The sequence below is a fragment of the Lepidochelys olivacea genome (assembly GCF_965140295.1).
Source record: "Lepidochelys olivacea isolate rLepOli2 genome assembly, chromosome: 2".
Taxonomy (NCBI): Eukaryota; Metazoa; Chordata; order Testudines; family Cheloniidae; genus Lepidochelys; species Lepidochelys olivacea.
In genome coordinates, this window is record NC_140412.1 from 182,663,012 (window position 1) to 182,683,159 (window position 20,148).

General features: G+C 41.5%; 1 protein-coding gene across 1 annotated transcript in view; it reads right to left on the minus strand.

The window, feature by feature from the left end:
- The window catches only part of BMPER (BMP binding endothelial regulator), a 187,207-nt gene extending 179,171 nt beyond the window's left edge, over positions 1 to 8,036 (minus strand). The window contains exons 1-2 of the mRNA XM_084619654.1: positions 7,594 to 8,036; positions 6,283 to 6,368 (exon numbers count right to left, since the gene is read on the minus strand). Coding sequence (XP_084475780.1) covers positions 6,283 to 6,368; positions 7,594 to 7,720 — 213 coding nt within the window. The 5' untranslated portion in view covers positions 7,721 to 8,036. The remainder of the gene's footprint in view (positions 1 to 6,282; positions 6,369 to 7,593) is intronic.
- Positions 8,037 to 20,148: the final 12,112 nt, after the last annotated feature.

Genomic DNA, 20,148 nt, shown 5'->3' on the forward strand with positions numbered 1-20,148 from the left:
CATCCTGTTGCAACAAATCACAAAGTGAATGTCATGATGCAGAATAATAAACTGAAATGTAAAGGCAAATACATCTTTGTGGGGAGTGCAATCTCACCAGGCAGTACAAAGCAATGAGTCAATCTGAAATGGATCCGACTGATAAGAGCAGGGCAAATAGGAAATTCACCACAATTCACCTAGTACTTGAATTTTTTTCAAGACACTTGGCAAGACTCAGTGTCACTCTCACTGCAGGGAGAAATGTGATGATTGGAAGCAACTTAAAATTTGTGAGGCACAGAGATAACAAAAATCAAAACCTCGCTCCATCAAGTAACATATAACAAATAACAATAATTAACCATTTACAGTTTTATAGTGCCTTTCATCAGGTAGGATTCCAAAGCACTTTACAAACTTAAACTGATATTACAGACCAAATACTAGCTGACAACAGAAAATAGGTCCGATCCCGCAAAGGACTATGTCACAAAAGCAGTATAATTTATGACTCTACACTGGCTATGAACAGGTCTGGCTGCATAATATATTCTCACTCAGAACCAAAATAAATTACATGTGAGGTTGTATGCAGGCAGCGTGGCTTGGTTAGGGTACCCATATCTGTATGTGGTAGTAAATATACATCACACCTCTCCTCAACTCCATTTGGGGAAGTCCCAAGGAGCAGACTTCTCCATATGTTTTCTGGAGAGCCGGAACTAGATGGGCCACATTGTGTCGTGTGTTTCTAAAGAGCGCTGGTTTGGTTTGTGTGCTGTTTGTCTGGCCTATGCACCCAGGTAAGCCAGAATCTAGCCTTATGCTGATTTACTGTATATGGTAGCAGAATTATAGTAGAGTCTATGAGCTAACTGCTAACTCATCCCTTTGCAGAGTCTACTAAACCAAATTGTTTCTACAGCATGTAATTAACCTTAGTTTATGATTTCAGTAAATCCTCGCTCCCACCAATATCTTTATATACACACACTGGCCTCCAACGTCTCTGGCAAAAAAATACACAGACACTCAGCTGCACCAGACACCATTTTTCTATTTAGGAAACAGAATGCCTTTTTTTTAAAAATTGGATAAAAGCTAATAAAACCCAGCATTATGTAGGGGCATGTTTGCGCTGGAGGAAGAGCCTTTCAAATACTGATCAAAACAACATTCTCTCACTAAGAGTCTATGAGAGTTACTATTAAACCACTGTGACTGAGGCGCTTTTGTTTCTTTGGGTGGCGTTGTTTTTGTGGGGTAATAAAGTAATAAAGGGAGAGGATCATTCAAACTGACAGAAGATGCTCTTTTGGTAGGTTCTTTAGATGAAACTATTGAAATTATATTAAATAAAATAGGTATGAAATAATTGTTTGATGATTTTTTTTAATATACACTTTTCCACTAAAATTCATCTGGGCTACATTATAGCTTGACACAATAAAAATTGAATCCTGATGTACTAAAACACTGCCATCTTCATCAAACATGTGCTGAACATTTGCTCTCCTGATGGCCATCCACTCTCAGATATGGATTTGTGCAACAGAAACCAACTGGGATACTTACAGGTAAAGAATCCCGAAAATCCAGGTAGGATAACTTTCTTGCTTTTTTCTTGGGTGGGTTATTTTTGTTTGGTTTAATTTAATATGTGGATCAAAAACATGCTGAGTTAGGTGGAATACTGGTTCTTATAACACTGAATTTAACATAATTTTTATCAGCAAAGGTCAAATTCTTATACTGCATATTTGGAGTTAAAAGCCGAAATAAAACTCATGCCAAGCAAAGCTCTGATTTCTAGTTTCCTGAGATCCTGCCTCAAAGCTTTTCTCAGATTTTCATCACTGGGTTAGACTTTCTGGCTCACATTTATTTCCTTCTCTTCTGGATTTAGGTGATAAAAGGTTGAGAAGTACAATTACCACTCCTCAGGTGTAGCTGGCAGGTTTAAGGCAGGGGGCAGAGTGGGGGGAAGAAATGGAACTGGTTTAGATGTGGTTCGTCAAGGTTACCACTGGCTTTTATCAGCTATTATTTCATATGTGACATATACATTTTTCTTACTGATCCTGGGGAAAAAATACTTCACCCCACACTAAAACCCTAGTATTCTTGATAGCATAAGAACCATTTTTGCTGTAGGTCTAATACATGAGAGATAAGCTCCTGCAACCATCAGGCAATCTTTCAGAGTAGCAGCCGTGTTAGTCTGTATCTGCAAAAAGAAAAGGAGTACTTGTGGCACCTTAGAGACTAACAAATTTACCATTACCTGTCTAGGGTTTAGTCACCCAGTTCATTGTAATTAAGAACAACAGGCACTTCTCACCTATCCCTTTGAACTAGTATGCTAATTTTTTTTCACTTTAAAATTACATCCATCTGACTCCAGCCAACGAATAAGGTTATTCTTGGATCCCTCCTTGCTTCTGGCAAAGTGTTTTGGTTTATGCAGACGATGATGCATGAGAATGAAATTACACGGCTCTCTTCACCACCACAAACATCCATCATCATCCTCATCATCACCAGCACCACCACTGCTGCCATGAGCTCATCTCACCTTTGAAAAATTCAGAGCTCAAAAGTTTAATTCAGGATAAATTGATTCCGTTGGACTTTAAGTTTTTGCACTATAATTATATGCAGGCTCTCCTCTCACCTATTTCTGCCAGACTGTAGCATTTTTATGTCTTTTCCAAGCTTATGTTGAAGTATATATATATATATATATTTAAAGAAAATACTATGATATCAGATGTGAGCCTATTTTCAGCTTTAGACCACTTTCAGCCAAAACTCTGGACCAACAAAAACTGAGTTAAACTTGCCCATTTACTTTACTTATAACACAGTTTAACTTGAAATATTCCATGCACATTTTATATACAGACCATTCATATTAGCAAATTCTAATCTAAGCTTCCCTTTATATTCAGTAATAGTACTCGGTTTTTCACTTTCCTTTTAAAATCTTGAGTCTAAAGTACATATCTGAACTCTGAAAAACTCAAACCAGTATCCTACATGATAGGTCTTCATATTTATGTAACTTCTCACTAGCCCAGGTTTCACCTCTGTTCCTGAGTAGTCTCAATACTATAGTTCTGTCCATTGAGTCAAAGTTACAAGGTCGTACTACCTGGCATGATCAAGTCCCTTAGTCTATGGGTATTTTTGGTTTGGTGATTTTTTTTCACATTGATAAACCTGATTTCCACAGATCTGTGAAGATATTTTTAGAATGGAATTTCTGCAGCTTGTATTTTACATTTGATATTATAGCTATAATCCCCAAAAGTCTTAAAGAATTTAATGGCAGGCAAAAATTAATGACCCCCTTGAACTGAATCAATACTTTGCTGGTGTACATATGAATATCATCAAATATATCTTTACCCATCATATCGCATTAAACTCATACATGTTCTTTAAAGCCTGGACTTCTTCTAGTCAACCATAGAGTCCACAAAGTTTCACAGCTTTTGTTTTCAGAAAGAGCAATATTTTAGACATTTAATTTTCAAGCATTAAGTTAGTACAAACTGATTTTGTAGCCAAATTCATTAATATGTACCATCTTTCTTTTTTTTTTTTTTTTTTTAGTATAATTCAGTAGAACATACAGCATCATCTAGGGACACTTGGCTTCTTGTGTAAAATGTGAGTAATCATTTTTCCTGTAGATTTTCAATTTACAGTGACGATATTTTTTCTACTGTTGTTTCTCAGAAGGTTGGTTTACTTCATCTTTTTTACTACTCACTTCTGATATAGACAGTCACCTTCACCTGTTTATTATTTCTTAGTGTCAGGAAAAGTCCACTGCACTGTTTTGACACAGAAGTCCAGATCCCATTATATTTTCCAGTTACTGCCAAAGCCGCCATATACAAGAAAGCAGAGGTAACTATTTTTAGTTACCTTCAGCCTGCTTTGCACCACTCCAGTGGCACAAACCAGACAGCAAGCAAGTCAGCTTCCTTGGTAGTTGGAATTTTCCTGACATACATGTATTCCCCAGGAGGCACAGGGCCACAGATGTAGGGTGAGTTGCTAGTACAAAGGGGAAGTCAGAGCACCTCTGAACTTCAGTTATCCCAACACGTGGAACTGCACTTTAAGGATGTTGCCAGCCGAACATAAGTTAAAGCTCTCAAAATCCAGAAGTCACACAGCTGGCATAAAGCCATCTTTTGCCCACCCAGAACTTAAAAGTGATCTCAGTCAGCAGACCCCAAAATGTCCTACTAATGCTGTAATTTGTCCTTCATTGTGATGAGAAAATAAATGTTTGTTTGCTAATACTGCCATTATACTCTCCATTATCAGCTCACAAGGGAAGTCTTGTGGATGGAAAAAGATGGTCTTGTGGTTAAATCACTGGAGTGGGCACTAGGAAACCTGGCCTCGATTCCCTCTTCTGCCCCAGACCTCTTGTGAGACTTTTGTACTTTACATTTCTTGTCTGCAAAACTGAGGCTATTAGTGCAGAGGCTAAATTCATTAATGTTAGTAAAGATCTTTGAGATTACTAAATGGGAGACATTATAGAAATGCATAGTATTTTTGTGTAAGAACTCATAGTGAAACTATTGTTTTATAGTCACTTATAATGCCATAGTTTTGCTTCTTTACAGATTAGTTGCCTGATTCTGTAAACACTTAATACTAATGAGTAGTTCCATCCTGTCACAAAAGCAAAAGAGTAATTTATCAGATTTCACTTAGTGGAAAGATATAAAATCTTTTAGTTCATGTACTGCCTGAGAGAAACTGTTCTTTAGGCCAGGGGTTCTCAACCTTTTCCTTTCTGAGCCCCCCTTGATCATGCTATAAAAACTCCATGGCCCACCTGTGCCACAATAACTGGTTTTCTGCATATAAAAGCCAGGGCCAGCATTAAGGGGTAGCATGCAGGGCAATTGCCCAAGACCTCAGGCCACAGGGGGCACTGTGAAGCTAAGTTGCTCAGGGCCCCAGACTTCAGCCCCATGCAGTGGGACTTAGGCTTTCTGCCCTGGGCCCCAGCAAGCCTAACACTGGTCCTGCTTGGTGGACCCCCATGAAACTTGCTTGCGGCCACCCAGGGGTCCCTGGACCCCAGTTGAGAACCACTGCTTTAGACCAGTTTGAGTCAAAATTCTTCCAGCATTTTTTGCAATGTTCATCCACTTTGTTTTCATGCTATGTTAATCCATGTTTTCTAAAAGTGCATCCACTTAGTCAATGTTACAAACTATAAAGAGGTCTAAAAATAGAAATATTTTTCCCTGATGTGTTAGTATTAGTCTGACATTGAACTTCTTCATAAATTGTTTCTTCACTTCTACTAACTCCTTTCTGTTAGTTAGAGCTGTGTGGCAGATATTTGGGAAACAAAATCTTGGACGCATTATAAAATCCATCTTCATGTATTTTTTGTTTTTCCTTTTATTTCTTTCATCTCCATGCCTCTCTTTTTCCCCCCTTTGTCATTGATATCTAAAAAGTTATCATTGGGCCTGATCCAAAATCCATCAATATCAATGGAAAGACTCTAATTGATTTCATTAGGTTTGCTCAACTAAAAAGCATCCAAAATGTTTAACTGTGACACTGAAAGCCAGTGCAAGAACAGGGGATATTTCCTCAGGAAAGGATTACAAAGTAGTGTAATTGTTAACGACTATGGCAGCTGAATTCCCAGCACAAACGGCAGTGACATCCTCAGAATGACACTTTTTATAAAAGTATCATCTCTCGCATTATCTTCTTATTACAATCAGTCTAGTCAGGAATGCCTTAAAATATACTGTGTTGTACTTTCAAAACTAAAGTTTTGGACTTTAAATCATCTGCATTTTTTTGCTTTACTAACTTGTTGCATCCCTCATTTTGGCCCATTTTTTCAACAGTCAGTATCTGTGGAAGTTGAAAGCAATAGCACCCCCAAACTCCACATTTCAACCTCTTTGCTCTGCTCATAGGTATTGGCTATGCAGAAATCTTTTGTGCTAGAGCACATGTGACTTTGTGAAAATAATTCTCACCATGTATGCACATGATGAATGTAGTAATCAGTGAGTCTCACAATGTCATATTAAAGTCATTTATGAGTTTAAAGTCAAAATGATGATTCCAAGATAGCGAACTGGAATATTTTCTAGTTAGCTCAGCACTGAGATAACCTTGCATTGCATAAAGGCAACAAATACCCAAGATTTGATTATACAATGTATTCCTTTCTTTGTACAGTTACTTTTAGTACAGCCCTTAGTGTTCTTATTACCTGAAATCCAAACTTACCAGGCAAATGCACATTATGCAAGGATTGTCTGTGATAAATGGTATCTGTAGAACCTCCCCTTCATTTTCACATTTTGCAACAGATCCTGAGATAGAAATCAAAATAAAAAATACGTTTTCAAATTTTAATTCACTGGCTCTCTTCAGTATCCAGATTCCTATTTCTGTTTTAAACTCCTGTACAGCTCCTAGCCTTCAGTATTAAATCTCACCTGCTCTAAATAACCAAGAATACCAGAAACAAATGCACAGAAACTATTCAGTTTCAAAGGGGCAGTTTCTATAAGATCCTGATGAGAGCTGGTAAATGACTAGCCTTTTTATTCTGTACAAAATCTAGATTTTCCTACTGTGCCCCATTTACAGCAGAGATGTTTTTTTGTCCTCTCAGATGACCTATGCAATCATGAATATTTCATTAATAATAGGACACTTCTGTAAATGACCTGATCCAAAGCTTATTGAAATCAGTGGAAATAACTCCATTTACTTCAGTGGGCTTTGGGTCAGGCCCTTAGTACAGTACCATCAACTCAACACAGCACCTTTTTCTGACCCATGAAGAACAGACTGCCATCAGAGTCGATTTACAAAAGGAATCAAATTAGAGATATGGTCTCTACCCCGATTTGTCCTGTAATATCTCATGTTGGAATCACTTTTTGAAACCTAATACGTCTTGCTTGTTTTACTCGAAATTGACTCAACATTTTCCTTTATGCACCAGGTGTCAGTAAAGTATGTCCTTCAAGGGGGGCGGGGGGGTGGGCGGAAAGCAGCAGGTAGGTCTTCACCTGCCTGGATACATGTAATTATATCCTACTATCACGAACCTTTTCTTCCGAACTGCATTTTTAAAACAAATGAACGTAAGGCAAATCTAGTACGTTCAACAAACAATGCACTACGTAATACAACAAACAAAGCAACGGCACTCATTTATTATTAGGATTTGTCATTACTCCAAGAGCCCTGGGAGGTGGGAATCTGGTTTGATGTCGAAGAGCTTCTGGGCTTGAGCAGGTCAGGGTTGCCCATCGTCATTAGTAAAACCCTTTGTACATGGGCACCGCTCCTCTTGCAAGCTCTATCTGCACAAGCGTCCCCCCGGGATGCACAGCGGAGCCCGTCCCTGGGATCATGCATCTGCTAGGCGCAGATCCCCGGCGCGTTTCCCCAGCCCCTGCTGGCCGGGCGGGAATCGCTTTTGCTTTGCCCTGGCGGGGCAAGGCGAAGAGCCGCTCTCCGCCCGCCTCACCCTGCCCCTGCCCGTGGGCGGCGGGACCGGAGCGGGGCGAGTCTCCCCCTTACCTGTCAGGAAGGAGGAAGCCAGAGACATCTGGACCCACAGGGGGCTGAGCAGGAGCCAGGCGGCGAAGGGGGCGGCGGGGGAGCGGAGCAGCGGAGCCGGAGCCCTGCCGCTGGGGAGCCAGAGCATCGTCCCCTGGAGCCGAGCCCGGGCTGCGGCGGCGAGAGGGGCTCCCGGCGGGTGAGGAGCCGGGGCGGGAGGGGAGCCGGGCCGGGGATGCCGGGAGGGAGGAGGGGTCCTGCTGCCGCCGCCGCCGCCGCTGCCGCTGCGGCTCTGAGTCTCCCCAGGGCGGCGCGGCGTTTCCCCGCCCGAGTGGGCTGTGCAGGGCGCCGCCGGGCTGGGCAGGGGGCGCGGATCCCGGCTCGCGCGCTGACAGGGCGAGTGGCTGGGCAGCCCGCGCTGCCAGGGAGCTGCCGCCGCCCCCTCCTGCCCCCGGCCCCAGCCCGTCGGCCACCTCCCCCGCCTCCGCCTGCCCCGGGCCCCCAGAGCGCCGGGGGCGGGAGAGGCAGAGCCCGCCTCCGCAGGGGACACTGCCCCGCCGGGGGCTCGGGCACCTGAGGGTCAGTGTCCGTCCTCTCGGCTCTGCCTGCAGGGGGCTGTCAGCGCCTGCCCCGCTCAGCCCTGGCACCCGCACCCCTCCTCCCGCACCTCTCCACTTCCCCCTTCCCCCTCCTCCCGCACCTCTCCACTCCCCCCTTCCCCCGCACCTCTCCACTTCTCCCCTTCCCCCTCCTCCCGCACCTCTCCACTCCCCCTTCCCCCGCACCTCTCCACTTCTCCCCTTCCCCCTCCTCCCGCACCTCTCCACTCCCCCTTCCCCGCACCTCTCCACTTCTCTCCTGCCCCGCCCCCCCTCCCGCACCTCTCCACTCCCCCTTCCCCCTCTTCCCGCACCTCTCCACTTCCCCCTTACCCCGCACCTCTCCACTCCCCCTTCCCCCTCTTCCCGCACCTCTCCACTCCCCCTTCCCCCTCTTCCCGCACCTCTCCACTTCCCCCTTACCCCGCACCTCTCCACTTCTCCCCTGCCCCGTCCCCCCCCTCCCGCACCTCTCCACTTCCCCCTTACCCGCACCTCTCCACTTCTCCCCTGCCCCGTCCCCCTCCTCCCGCACCCCTCCACTCCCCCTTCCCCCGTACCTCTCCACTTCTCCCCTGCCCTGTCCCCCTCCTCCCGCACCTCTCCACTCCCCCTTCCCCCTCTTCCCGCACCTCTCCACTCCCCCTTCCCCCTCTTCCCGCACCTCTCCACTTCCCCCTTACCCCGCACCTCTCCACTTCTCCCCTGCCCCGTCCCCCCCCTCCCGCACCTCTCCACTTCTCCCCTTCCCCCGTCCCCCTCCTCTCCACTTCCCCCGTCCCACTCCTCCCGCACCTCTCCACTTCTCCCCTCTCCAGTCCCCCGTCGCCCGCAACCCTCCTGACACCCCTTCTCCTCCACCCTCCTCTGCCAGCATATCACATCCCGCTTCTCTGCCAGTACAGACCCCCCCTTCTCCCAAGCACCCCCACACCTGCTCCTCTGCCTGAACCCTCTTTACTAAATCCCCATCCCTTTCTGGGTACAAGGGTTGAAGGTTATTCCCTATGCCTTCCATGTGCATTTGGAGCACTAAAGATGGGGTGGGGGTGGGGGGCGAGATTTATACTAAAGTGAAATAAAAATAGGAGAAACGGTTTGATCCCCACTGCAAGTGTAAACGGGGATTGCTGTGGTGAAGGAGGCGGTCACGTTTGGTTCTGTCAGTTTGATTCATCCTCAGCCCCGTCTTCCTAGTCTGGTTCGGCTGGGTTTGGGTTTGTAGGGGTGGGTTTGCTTGCTCTCAGTGAGCAGAAGGCAAGAGATCTGGGAAGAGAGGGGCTGACTTCTTAAATTCCACAATAGTCATTTATTTACTCGGTCTCTCAAGGGAAAAGCTACTCCACGCAGCTGCTCCAACCCGGAGAGATTTAGCACATCAGCAGCCGAGAGGGGACACGAGAGAGAGGACAAGAGAGGGAATATTCCTTCACACCCCAGTCTACCCCTTGGGACCCTCCCACTGTACTCCCCCGCTGCCTGCGGTGCCCCCCTCTCTCATTACAGACGCCGCAAAACCTGACGCAGCCCAATTTCTAACCACCACCCCCCGCAGGCAGGAGGGCTGGAACTGCACCTTTGCAAAGCCAGTCGGTCCTTTCTGGAGGAAGGCAGCATTAGCGCACATGCTTTTGCGAAATGTTTCACTCTGTCCTTCTTTGACGAGGATTATTTTTAAAAGAGAGCTGGGCTTTTGATGAGGGCTTTGGCCCTGGTTTGCCGATCATACCTTGTGCACTCATTTACACCAAATTAAGAGGGGGGTAAAATACTATTGTTTTGACTGAGGAACGTTTTACCCTCACTGTGCCTGGGTGTGAGTTACTCTACAAGGGGCAGCAGGGCAATGGCAGCTCAGGTAGGTAGGTTCTGATGGTCATTTCTCCTTTCCTAAAACTGACCATGTGCTTTGAGTTCACTCCATGGCCATTCTTACTCTTCTGAGCTATTCCTTAGCATTTTCCATTGCTATTATTAGCATAACCTCAGATGAAGTGTACACATTCACACAGTATAATATAAACGTATACATACATGTAATATGTGTAATGCATAGTTTTCTTCTAGGAAGAATCTTGAAACCTGTCTCACAAGTGATTCTCATTCAACTAGATGTTTCATTCATGGAAAGGAAACCTCTTAAACTCCTTTGATGACACTTTGAAAAAGATCCTTCAGCTTGATATACCTTTTCCTTTCCTTTCCCGTCTCTCTTTTTTCCCTCTCAAATGGTTCTGAGCTTCAATGTCATTACGCAAAAGGGGGATTTGAGTAGCAGCAAATCAGGTGCATGACCACAGGCTGTGTGGATAGAAAGACTTTTTGTTACCCAGTAAAATACACGGTTATCAGATTTTCATGCTGGTTTTTAAAAAAGCAAGAACAATTACTATGGAAGCATGCATTTTTGTTATAAAATGTATGACAATCTGAAAATTATTCATAGCATAGGATTTATTCCCCACATCCAGAGAAATATTCTCTTTTCCTTTCACTTTGGAAGGCATGTCAGAATCTACAACTGCAGAAGATGGGGACTGTCTAAAAATGTTATTCATAATCTTACAATGGTCACTATCAAAAACCTAATGGTCACTATTCAACAAATAAATATTACTTAAACCCATATCATCTTCCCTCAGTCTGAATCAGATTCACCCTCAAGAACTATTTAGACGGATATACTAATCTAGGTGCCGTTATGGGAAAACCCAATGACGGGTTTTTTTAAGGTACTCTTTTTCCTTTCCTAAAACTTAAATGTCCATAATAATATTTAAAGGTTACTCTGTATTATGTAACAGAAGTGATCTTTATGTAAATTTAGTGTATGCAATGCATGTAAGATATTTCTTGGAAATAGCTGTTTAGTAGTTCAGAGAAGTTTAACTGCAGATCTCTGTAGATGCAGCTCTAGAACCACTCTAGAAGATGTTTTCATCAGTCTGAATGTTTTTCCATTGGACAGATACACAGAAGCTTTTGACAAACCTGCCTTTGCTTTCTCTTCATAATCAGCCCCTACCATTCCACTGCTCCCATTCTAGTACAAGAACAATATTTTTAAAGCAGCAGCATGGTAGAAAGTTTATTAAAATATCTTATAGCATATGTACTCCTGATAACTTCTTGAGTGACAGCTACTACTGGCAATTACTTATATATTTGGGTATAAGTAAGATGGGTCTTGTCTTCCTTACAGACTAAACATTCACTGAAAATTAATACTTTCTGGTGTGAGAAATGAATAAAAAGAGTAATTAATGCACCTCTACCTTCAGGTTGCATAGAAACATCAGTGATATTCAAGTAACAGTGAAGAATTTGATTAAAGAGAAAATGTTATCTCATTTCATAAAATTTTGCTGTCGATAGGTAGTAACAGTAGATGAGGAAACACACTTACCTCACAACTTAACTCATTCTGTTAAACAGAGCAAGTCCATCTCTGCCTCCTTAAAATAAAGCATATAACATCATATATTTGAAGGAGAGCAGTAATGAAGTAAGAGAAATGAACTGGTTGCATAGAATTACCTTGTTTGGCCAAAAAATATTTGATCCTAGGTGCTACAGTAATATAAACAAACAATACAATAATCATTATTAATAATCCTGCCTGAAGATCTTTCAGCACATTAGTTAGGCCTAAATGCACCTCTCTGGTGAAACAACCTCTGAAACAAGAAAAGGTTGTATAGGAACTCTATGCGGTTCACCCTGCTGAATTCACAGTCCTGATTGATGCTCTCCTTAGACTGTTGCATTTGAGGTTTGCACAAAGTGACAGGGTGGTGGATTTCCAACTCTTCAGAGGCAGAGGATCTATGAGGAAGTGAAGCTGTAACCCTACAGATACCAACACATCTACACTACTTCCTGAGAGCCTCCTGATAGCATGGTTTTTTGAGAAGTCATGCTACTATTGACTCATTTGATGCACAAGTGCCTACATCCTCTTTAAGTTGTGAGGAATGGAAATAAATGCCGCTAGAAGTAGCATCAGTTGCCAGCTTTCCCAGGGATATTTCCAAAGGTGCCAGATGCTAGCATGCCATGCAGAGTGGCTGCTGTTGGGGTTAAGGTTCAGCCCAACATGGGAGAGGACTATGCCATATTTATTTGAGCATAAGTTTTCGTGAGCTACAGCTCACTTCTGTAGCTCACGAAAGCTTATGCTCAAATAAATTGGTTAGTCTCTAAGGTGCCACAAGTACTCCTTTTCTTTTTGGAAATATGCAATATTAGTGACACTTCCCCCCGTCTTCCTCCTTTCTGTGGTACCGGGTCACATCTTTTCCCCCCACTTATTACCTCATCAGAGGAAAACATCTTGCCCTTTTTACTCCTATTTTGGTATTATAATACATTACATAACATTTCAAATGCTACTGTCATTTGTATTAGTTTTTGAAGATGCATGCGTGTGAGAACAGAATTTCACGTTTCTTAGTAACATTCAGGAAGTGATACCTTTTAACAGAATCAAAGCCTGACACTAAAAACCAAATTCTGCTATCAGATGCACACAGACTATTCATATGTATCTAATGACGTAACCACTTACTTAATTTGTAGGGGCAGTAACAGAGTCTCACCCTAACAAGAAAACACACATTCAGAAGAACAAATATTTGAAACATGCAGCTTTATGTCTATGGAATGGCCATACAAACTGATGGAATTTTAGATATTGACATAATATATACATACATCTATCAACTGAATGTTTCGTGAGTGATGTTTTCCTTATGATCAGTAAATTGTTAATGGTGTTGGTTATTAGATTATGTTAATTCAGCTTCAAAGTTAACACCCATCTAAAAGTGACAGATTTCTAAAAGTATTATTAAATTAAAAAATAAAAAGGAAGTTCATACTTTCCTAAGTGTGAATCTGGTTAGTCAGCAGACTCAAAAACAAAATGGCTAGAAATACCTCATTCTTAGATTCTCAAGCATTCTGCAGAATCTCATGGAAAATCCGAATCCCTCAGTATTCATATATTTTTCTTGTGCCCATGGATTTCGATTGTCCTAGCAAGTCTCTTGTGTAGCGGCACTGTTGACGATCATATAGTGTGCAAGATCTTATACATCAGACATGCAAGTAAAGGAATATTTATCTTCACTGAGTTATTTAAAGGTACCTTATTTATTTTTCAAATTAGTAGTTTTCCAAATAAAGGAGGAAATATATCACTAGGAAAAATCTTTTGTAGAAGGCTATGGATACGGACACAATAGGCTGCTTCAGAGTTCTGTTCCACTGCATTACCATGTATTTACAGTCCTTTAAAAAGCAAATGTGATGATGTACAGAGTAAATGCATATGATGCTTTTATAGGTATTTTAATTACTAACTTTTTATTAAAGATCAACAGAAATTGTTAACCAGACGAGTTATTTGCTTTAATAAGTATTTAAAGAGAGGGTGGTAGATATTTGTTAAGATGTGGATTATTGATTTGTCAGATGCTGTCAAATTCTTATTTAGGAAATTATTAGTAATCTTTAGCCACTAAAATCAAGGCATAGCATTCCAACTTTTTTGGTGATATTTTCATTGTGGTGGTTCATCAACACATGGCAACAATGAGATGTAATAATGAATTGTCATCATGTAAACATTACCCTGTCATGCAAGACATCACCCGTTAGCTATTCTGTGGCTCTCTGTGTGATTCCACTAGAAGGCAAAGTGGTTGTCTAGGTCTTCATGGCTGAGTACTACTAATCTGGGCTATGACCCTGCAAAACTTCCACACGTGCTTAACTTAAAACACATGAATAGTGCATTAATTTCAGTGGGACTACTCATGTACTTCAAGTTAAGTGCATTTGTAAGCATTTGTATGGTCAGGGCCTTACACCATATTTAAGAAGGAGCAGCACTTCTTGCATAAGTATTTGTTCTCCAAGACAGAAAGCCTATAAACACAGAGAAAGGCCTAAATACATAACAGGAGTTGAAGATATAGCTCCAACTCCCGTGAAATAATCAGAGAAATAAACTCATATGTGATCCAGTGAATACTCAATGGTTTGCTGAAAACTATGTCAAGACCAAAAATTACACAGAAACTAATCCAATTAAATTAAGTGTGAGTGCCAGAAATGAAGATACTACCAACATCTTAGCCCTGAAAGGGCCTTTGCCAATGCCACTTTCTTGAATAAATATTAGTAAATAATACCAAATAACTTTTTATCCTGGCATTTTTGAACAAACATCTGGCATTTACACAACATCTAATTCTAAAAATACATAGTGATGTATTAAAAATCCTTATGAATACTATTCAATGTCCAAGGAATGTATAGGTATATCTCAAAGTTACATACATGAGTTGATTTAGTTATAGTTTACAGGAAACCAAAAAGCAGTTGTTCCCCGAGAGGGATGGGTTACTTGCTAAATTTAATTGTTGAAATCATTACAATTTTTAATTATACAAATGCAAAAAAAATCAAATAAAACCCCCCTCAATATATTAAACTAGAAAAGTGATTTTGATTTAGTTGGGGTTGGGGGGGGTGGGAAACCACGTCAATATGGAGACAATGGATAGTTGTCCTTTTACATCTCTCACTCACAGAGCCCAGAAAACTGGGTATGATAAGAGAAATGCTGATGCAATCTTAACTAGAAGTGCTAGCGGATGCCATTAAATAGGCCGCAGACAAAACAAACAGAATAAGCTGGAACGTGTTTGTATTTCTTTTTGTTACTTAGCTGCTGTAAATAGTTTGTCTTCCAGGGATAATAAAAGGTGTTTTGTGTAAGTTACATGTGTTTGTGTTAGTTTTACCTTTGAGCATCTGGTGGGTCTGATAAAGGGTAAGAGTTAATGAAATAACACACTAAGTGACGTGAATGAGGTGCTTCTTTGTTCCGAAATTGCAGGACAGACTAAAGTCTACATTTTTCCAGATATTAAATGAGCTAACAAATGGCACAGGTGAGGCGCAATCTAGAAACGCTTTCTAGCATGGAAGGTTAAGCTATTTTAGATTATTATGGAAGCTTTGTATAATGACAGCTTCCTCACACGCTTGGAAGTCACCATGGCATAAGAAACAAGGCAAGAAGTTTATTTTAACACAATGTTCTCCTCCTTACAGGATGCAACTTCAGCAGCAGTAGCCTTTTGCAACTGCAGAAAGGCAGTAGCTCTTACTCCTGCCGAAGAGAAGTCATATACAGGTTTTAAAAGCCTCAGTAGATCAAGTGACTATTTTTCAGGATATATTAAAGTCAGTTTTCACATCTCTCTTTTCTTCATTCAGTGGCTAGTACTGAAGAGAAGAATTTCTATGGGGTCTTTTTGACTGACAGCTGAAGGTTTAAAAACTCTTTGAGCTGAGCTGATGCCCCAGTAATAAAATACATTGAGTCTGGTTCTCTTCTCTTTCGTGCCAAGTTTGCACTGGTCTCCTGATTTGCACCCAAATGAGTGGAGGACAAAAAGGCTGATTAATTTTAAGTCATAGAATAAAAAGTTGTGGTTTGCTGATATTAACAGGCAAAGACAAAACCCTGTTGTGTGTTAGAATTGCTGGCAGATGGCAGTGTTGGGAGCCATTGGCTTAGCTCTGTGCAGCCATATGACAGAGCAGACAGGGAGCTGCTTCCACAGTTAACCCGAACCACAGTTCTGTTTGTAACAATCTAATACAAATGTGCCAATGTTTTATTCCTACATGGGTAAAAAAAATGCTCTCTTGATTTATTTTCAAGATTTACTATTTTTTTTTAACTCATCTGACTTTGAAGGCTAGATGCATTCAGGTTTACTGCCCTTGAAGTAGTATAATATATGTAATCTTATGCCAGAAACAAAATAAAGACTGTTACAATCCCTCCTGCCACCCTAATCTTGTTGGCCTTTTGGTTTAGATCAAGTCCTGATATGGCCTATTGAGTGACTGCACTATGCATTTACAGGGGGATGAATAGGTCGATCTAATTGTTTTTTTCCATCTCTAATTGCTGTGCTTTATGCAATACATGAGTGGATCTGGGACTCTGGCAGACAAAATTGGAACTAGAAATTAATAGTTACATACACTAAAGAAAGGAAAATAGCTATATTCAACTCCCTTCTCTACTATTCATCAAAGTCTAGAGCATCCCTTTCTACATAAAAACTTGTGGAAAAGGAAAATGTTCTTTAAAAAAGTCGGTGTGGTTTGCCTGAGCTTCTTTTCTGCCACAGCATTTCTCAGTCAGGTTGGGATGAAGGGATCACTAACTGTGCTGGAACAGGGCTTGCAATGCCTCTATAGAATGGAGGTCTTCAGGATGCTTTGGCCCAAACCCTAAATTCTTTCCCAGGGGCAAATCTGTAAATATAGAAAAACGGATAAAGAAAAAAGTGAGATTAGTAACACATGAATAGCTTAAACTCAAGAGTGACATTTGAGTTATTTGTGACTGATATAAAACAATTAACTAACAAGTTTAAGGTTTCATAGACTTTAAAATTGGGTATGTATTTACATGTGGAATGTGCTATTTATTTTATCTTTAAATATAGACTCTGAATTCTCAAAGAAAGATCTTCAAAGTTCTCTGATTTTTATAAAAGTTTATTTAATGATAAACTTTCTTTAGAAGTGAATTCATATTTTTAATGAAATTAGATTTGAGAATAATAACCTATAAAACTATTTTTCAGTCAGTGTCATAAAGTTCAGTCTGACTTTGTTAATACTTTTTGATCAAATCCAGAGCATCCTGCAGGGAGTTATTCTAATTTTTACATTTATGGTAATTTTAATAGTAAATAACATAGCTACTATTAAACAAAACAGTTTTACTACATTGGGAACACTTTAAAAACTGACCACCCAGCTAGCTGACTAAATAATTTAGGCCCCAATCCTGCAAATTGTTACACACCTGGATAACTTTATATATATGAGCAGCCCTAATCAGTTTAACAAGACTATTCAAATCATGCGTGAAAAGGTATTCATGCAAGTGTTTGCTGGATCAGGGCCTTAATGTGAAAAAATGTATAAAGTACATACAGGCACAGAGAGGTTATGGCCAACATTCAAAAATGCCCACCAACTTTGGGTGCCTCACATTATGGGTGCTCAAGCTGGGACAAATATGGCCTGATTTTTGAAGATACCGAGACTGACAGCTATTGCAACTCCACACTATCTTTGGGGACCATTGTACTAAATTTATGAGCAGTTTAACTCCTGTAGGAGTTAAAAGTGTAGGGGGGGAATGATTAAAGTGGGTCTCTGAGACTAAACAACTCCAGAGAGGTACTACCCCAGTGTGGTTTGTATACAGTGGCTCAAGTTTAGTTTTCCAGATACTAGGAGACAAAGAAAGGACTTTTGGTAGAAGAGGATGTGCTTGGACTGGCACAGTGCCTTCATTTTGATTCAGCAAATGGACATGACGAGGCCCCAACGTTTGCTGAAGAGTTGGAAGGGATGTTGGCCTATCAGACTCCCCGTGTGGAAGATGGATGATTTCTGATATGTTTAAAGTGGGTTTCAATCTGTTTATTTTTTATATGAATGTTTTCTCTATAATACCCGGTGAATCAATATGCTTGCTTGGAAGAGCTGTGTGATATCGCTGGTAAAAACACTGTCATTGTCCTCTGAGAGAAAGCAACGCACAAGGTTTGGCCTTTTGGCAGACTGGCTTGCTGGGGATATCAGGTGGATGGCAGGGATGTGTTCAGCCTAAAAACCCCCATTTAGAAAGGAGTGGGAGAAGGGTCCCCCCCCAGAGACAGGTGATGCCTAGAAACCTGAGACCTGACTGGCCTCTCCTGTAGTGGACCACAGAGGGGGAAATACAGAGACAGTTACCCCAAAACTTTGTCAGAATATCTTAAGAACATAAGAACGGCCATACTGGGTCATACCAAAGGTCCATCTAGTCCAGTATCCTGTCTTCCAACAGTGGCCAATGCCAGGTGCCCCAGAGGGAATGAACAGAACAGGTAATTATCAAGTGATCCCCCGCCGCCCCCGGTCACCCATTCCCAGCTTCTGGCAAACAGAGGCTAGGGACACCATCCCTGCCCATCCTGGCTAATAGCCATTGAGCCCTCACTGACTTCAGTTGGAGTTGTAGGTCCTTAGTACCTCTGAAAATGTGGGCTTAGTTATCTTTAGATCGAGCACCCAAAACCTGAGGCACACAAGGTCATATAGCAAGTCAATAGCAGCCAGGGACAGAACACAGATCACCCAACTTATAGTTCAGTGACTTACCTCCTGGAGCACATTTCCTTCATAAGCACCAAAATTGCACACTGAAAAAGTGCAAAATACAGTAGAACAGTGTGGCGGAAGTTACTGAAAGCCAGATGCACACCAATGTAGGGGCTGGAGTCTATAGATTCAGGGCACGGGTTGCATGAAAGCTATGCGAAGCAAAAAATAACTGAAAATTGTATTTCTTATCCAAGTGTTAGATATAATAAGAGAAACTGCCCCAAAGCCCCTTAAAATCTATCAAGCTATCTGGCATTACAAATCACATGTGGCTCGATCCTTCTGTCTGTTGAAGACATTTTACAAGATGCTACCTTAGTGCCCGCAAAGTCTATTGACTTCACGTGGATTTGGGTGATCACAGCACTTTGCAAGAGGCAATCAGCACATTGCAGGACTGAGATATTGATCTTGCTCACAGGATGTTATCAGTACCGCTCAGCATACTGCATGTGCGTTCCTTGAGATTCATATTTAATTCCCTGCATATTCTTCATTTAGGTCATGTGTTCATTTTTATGTTTTAAAATATAACATAAAATCAAACTATCAAGCACTGAATTGTGGGGATAAGAAGAGGGCTGTGTCTGGTTTCATTAGTACAGTGACATGAACATAATTGTACTTTCTGAAGATCATCTTTAAGCATCTCACTATTAAACAAAAAAAGAAAACACCAAGACTAACCCCCTTCCAAATGGTAATTAATTGACTTCTGTAACATTCTGGGAAGTGACAGTACATGCAATACATTGCTCAAACTAGCATTCAGTGAGTACTTACCACTGGCAACTTCTCAATACTCCATTTTTTGGATCAGTTCCAGTAGGATGAATAGACAGTACAATTTCCAAAAGAGAGGAATTTTTCTGCTGTTCTGAAGCATTCCAAGGATAGCAATCACCCTTCCGCTTCATAATTATAGGATTTCAAAAAGTGGTCATTTATTTTAAAATAGTCTCTAAGGTTTTTAAAGCAATTGTGACAGGATATATGCGGGATAAAATGCACACGTCTTAGGCGGATCTTTCTGCTGCTGGCCCTAGTGCAGAAAAGGATTACGAGAAGACTGAAGAAATAAGCAAGAAAACAGGTATCTGGAAACTATAGTTTAGTCTCTCTATGCAGACAAAAAACAGGTGAGGCAAATTAAGTATTTGTTCACACACGTAAGAAATACAATGGAATATTAATGTCAGTAAAGATATGCTATGCGGATAGACAGAGGACCCCCCCCTCCCAATACAGCCAGAGCAATTCACTTAGACCCAAATTTTCAAAAGTGGCCCCTAATTTTAGGACCTTCAGTTTTTGTGTGCCCAGCTTGAGTTTCCTTGGTGCTGATTTCCCATTCATTTCATTTGCAGTTGCAGGTGTTTGGCCAAGTTGTCTCCAGCTCAGCACCTAAAAACTAAATCAACTGTCAGCTTTGAAAATGTGGGCCCTAGTGGATACAGAACAGAGACTGAGCTAGACACAAATATGGCGGTGTTATACTATTCCTATCACAAAAGAGAAAATTTGTGATAACACATAGCAATTCCCCGGGGGAGCACACTCAAGAGTGCTGTGAATGGTTGCAAAGGGCCACTGTCAGGTGTGATGTAAACTGGCATTAGTGTGTATTATTATTTACTAAGCATGCTTGGTGCTGTAAGTAATGGGAGCATGTAAAATAAGTCAATAAGGGCCAGTCTATGACTTTATACCAATGGCTGCT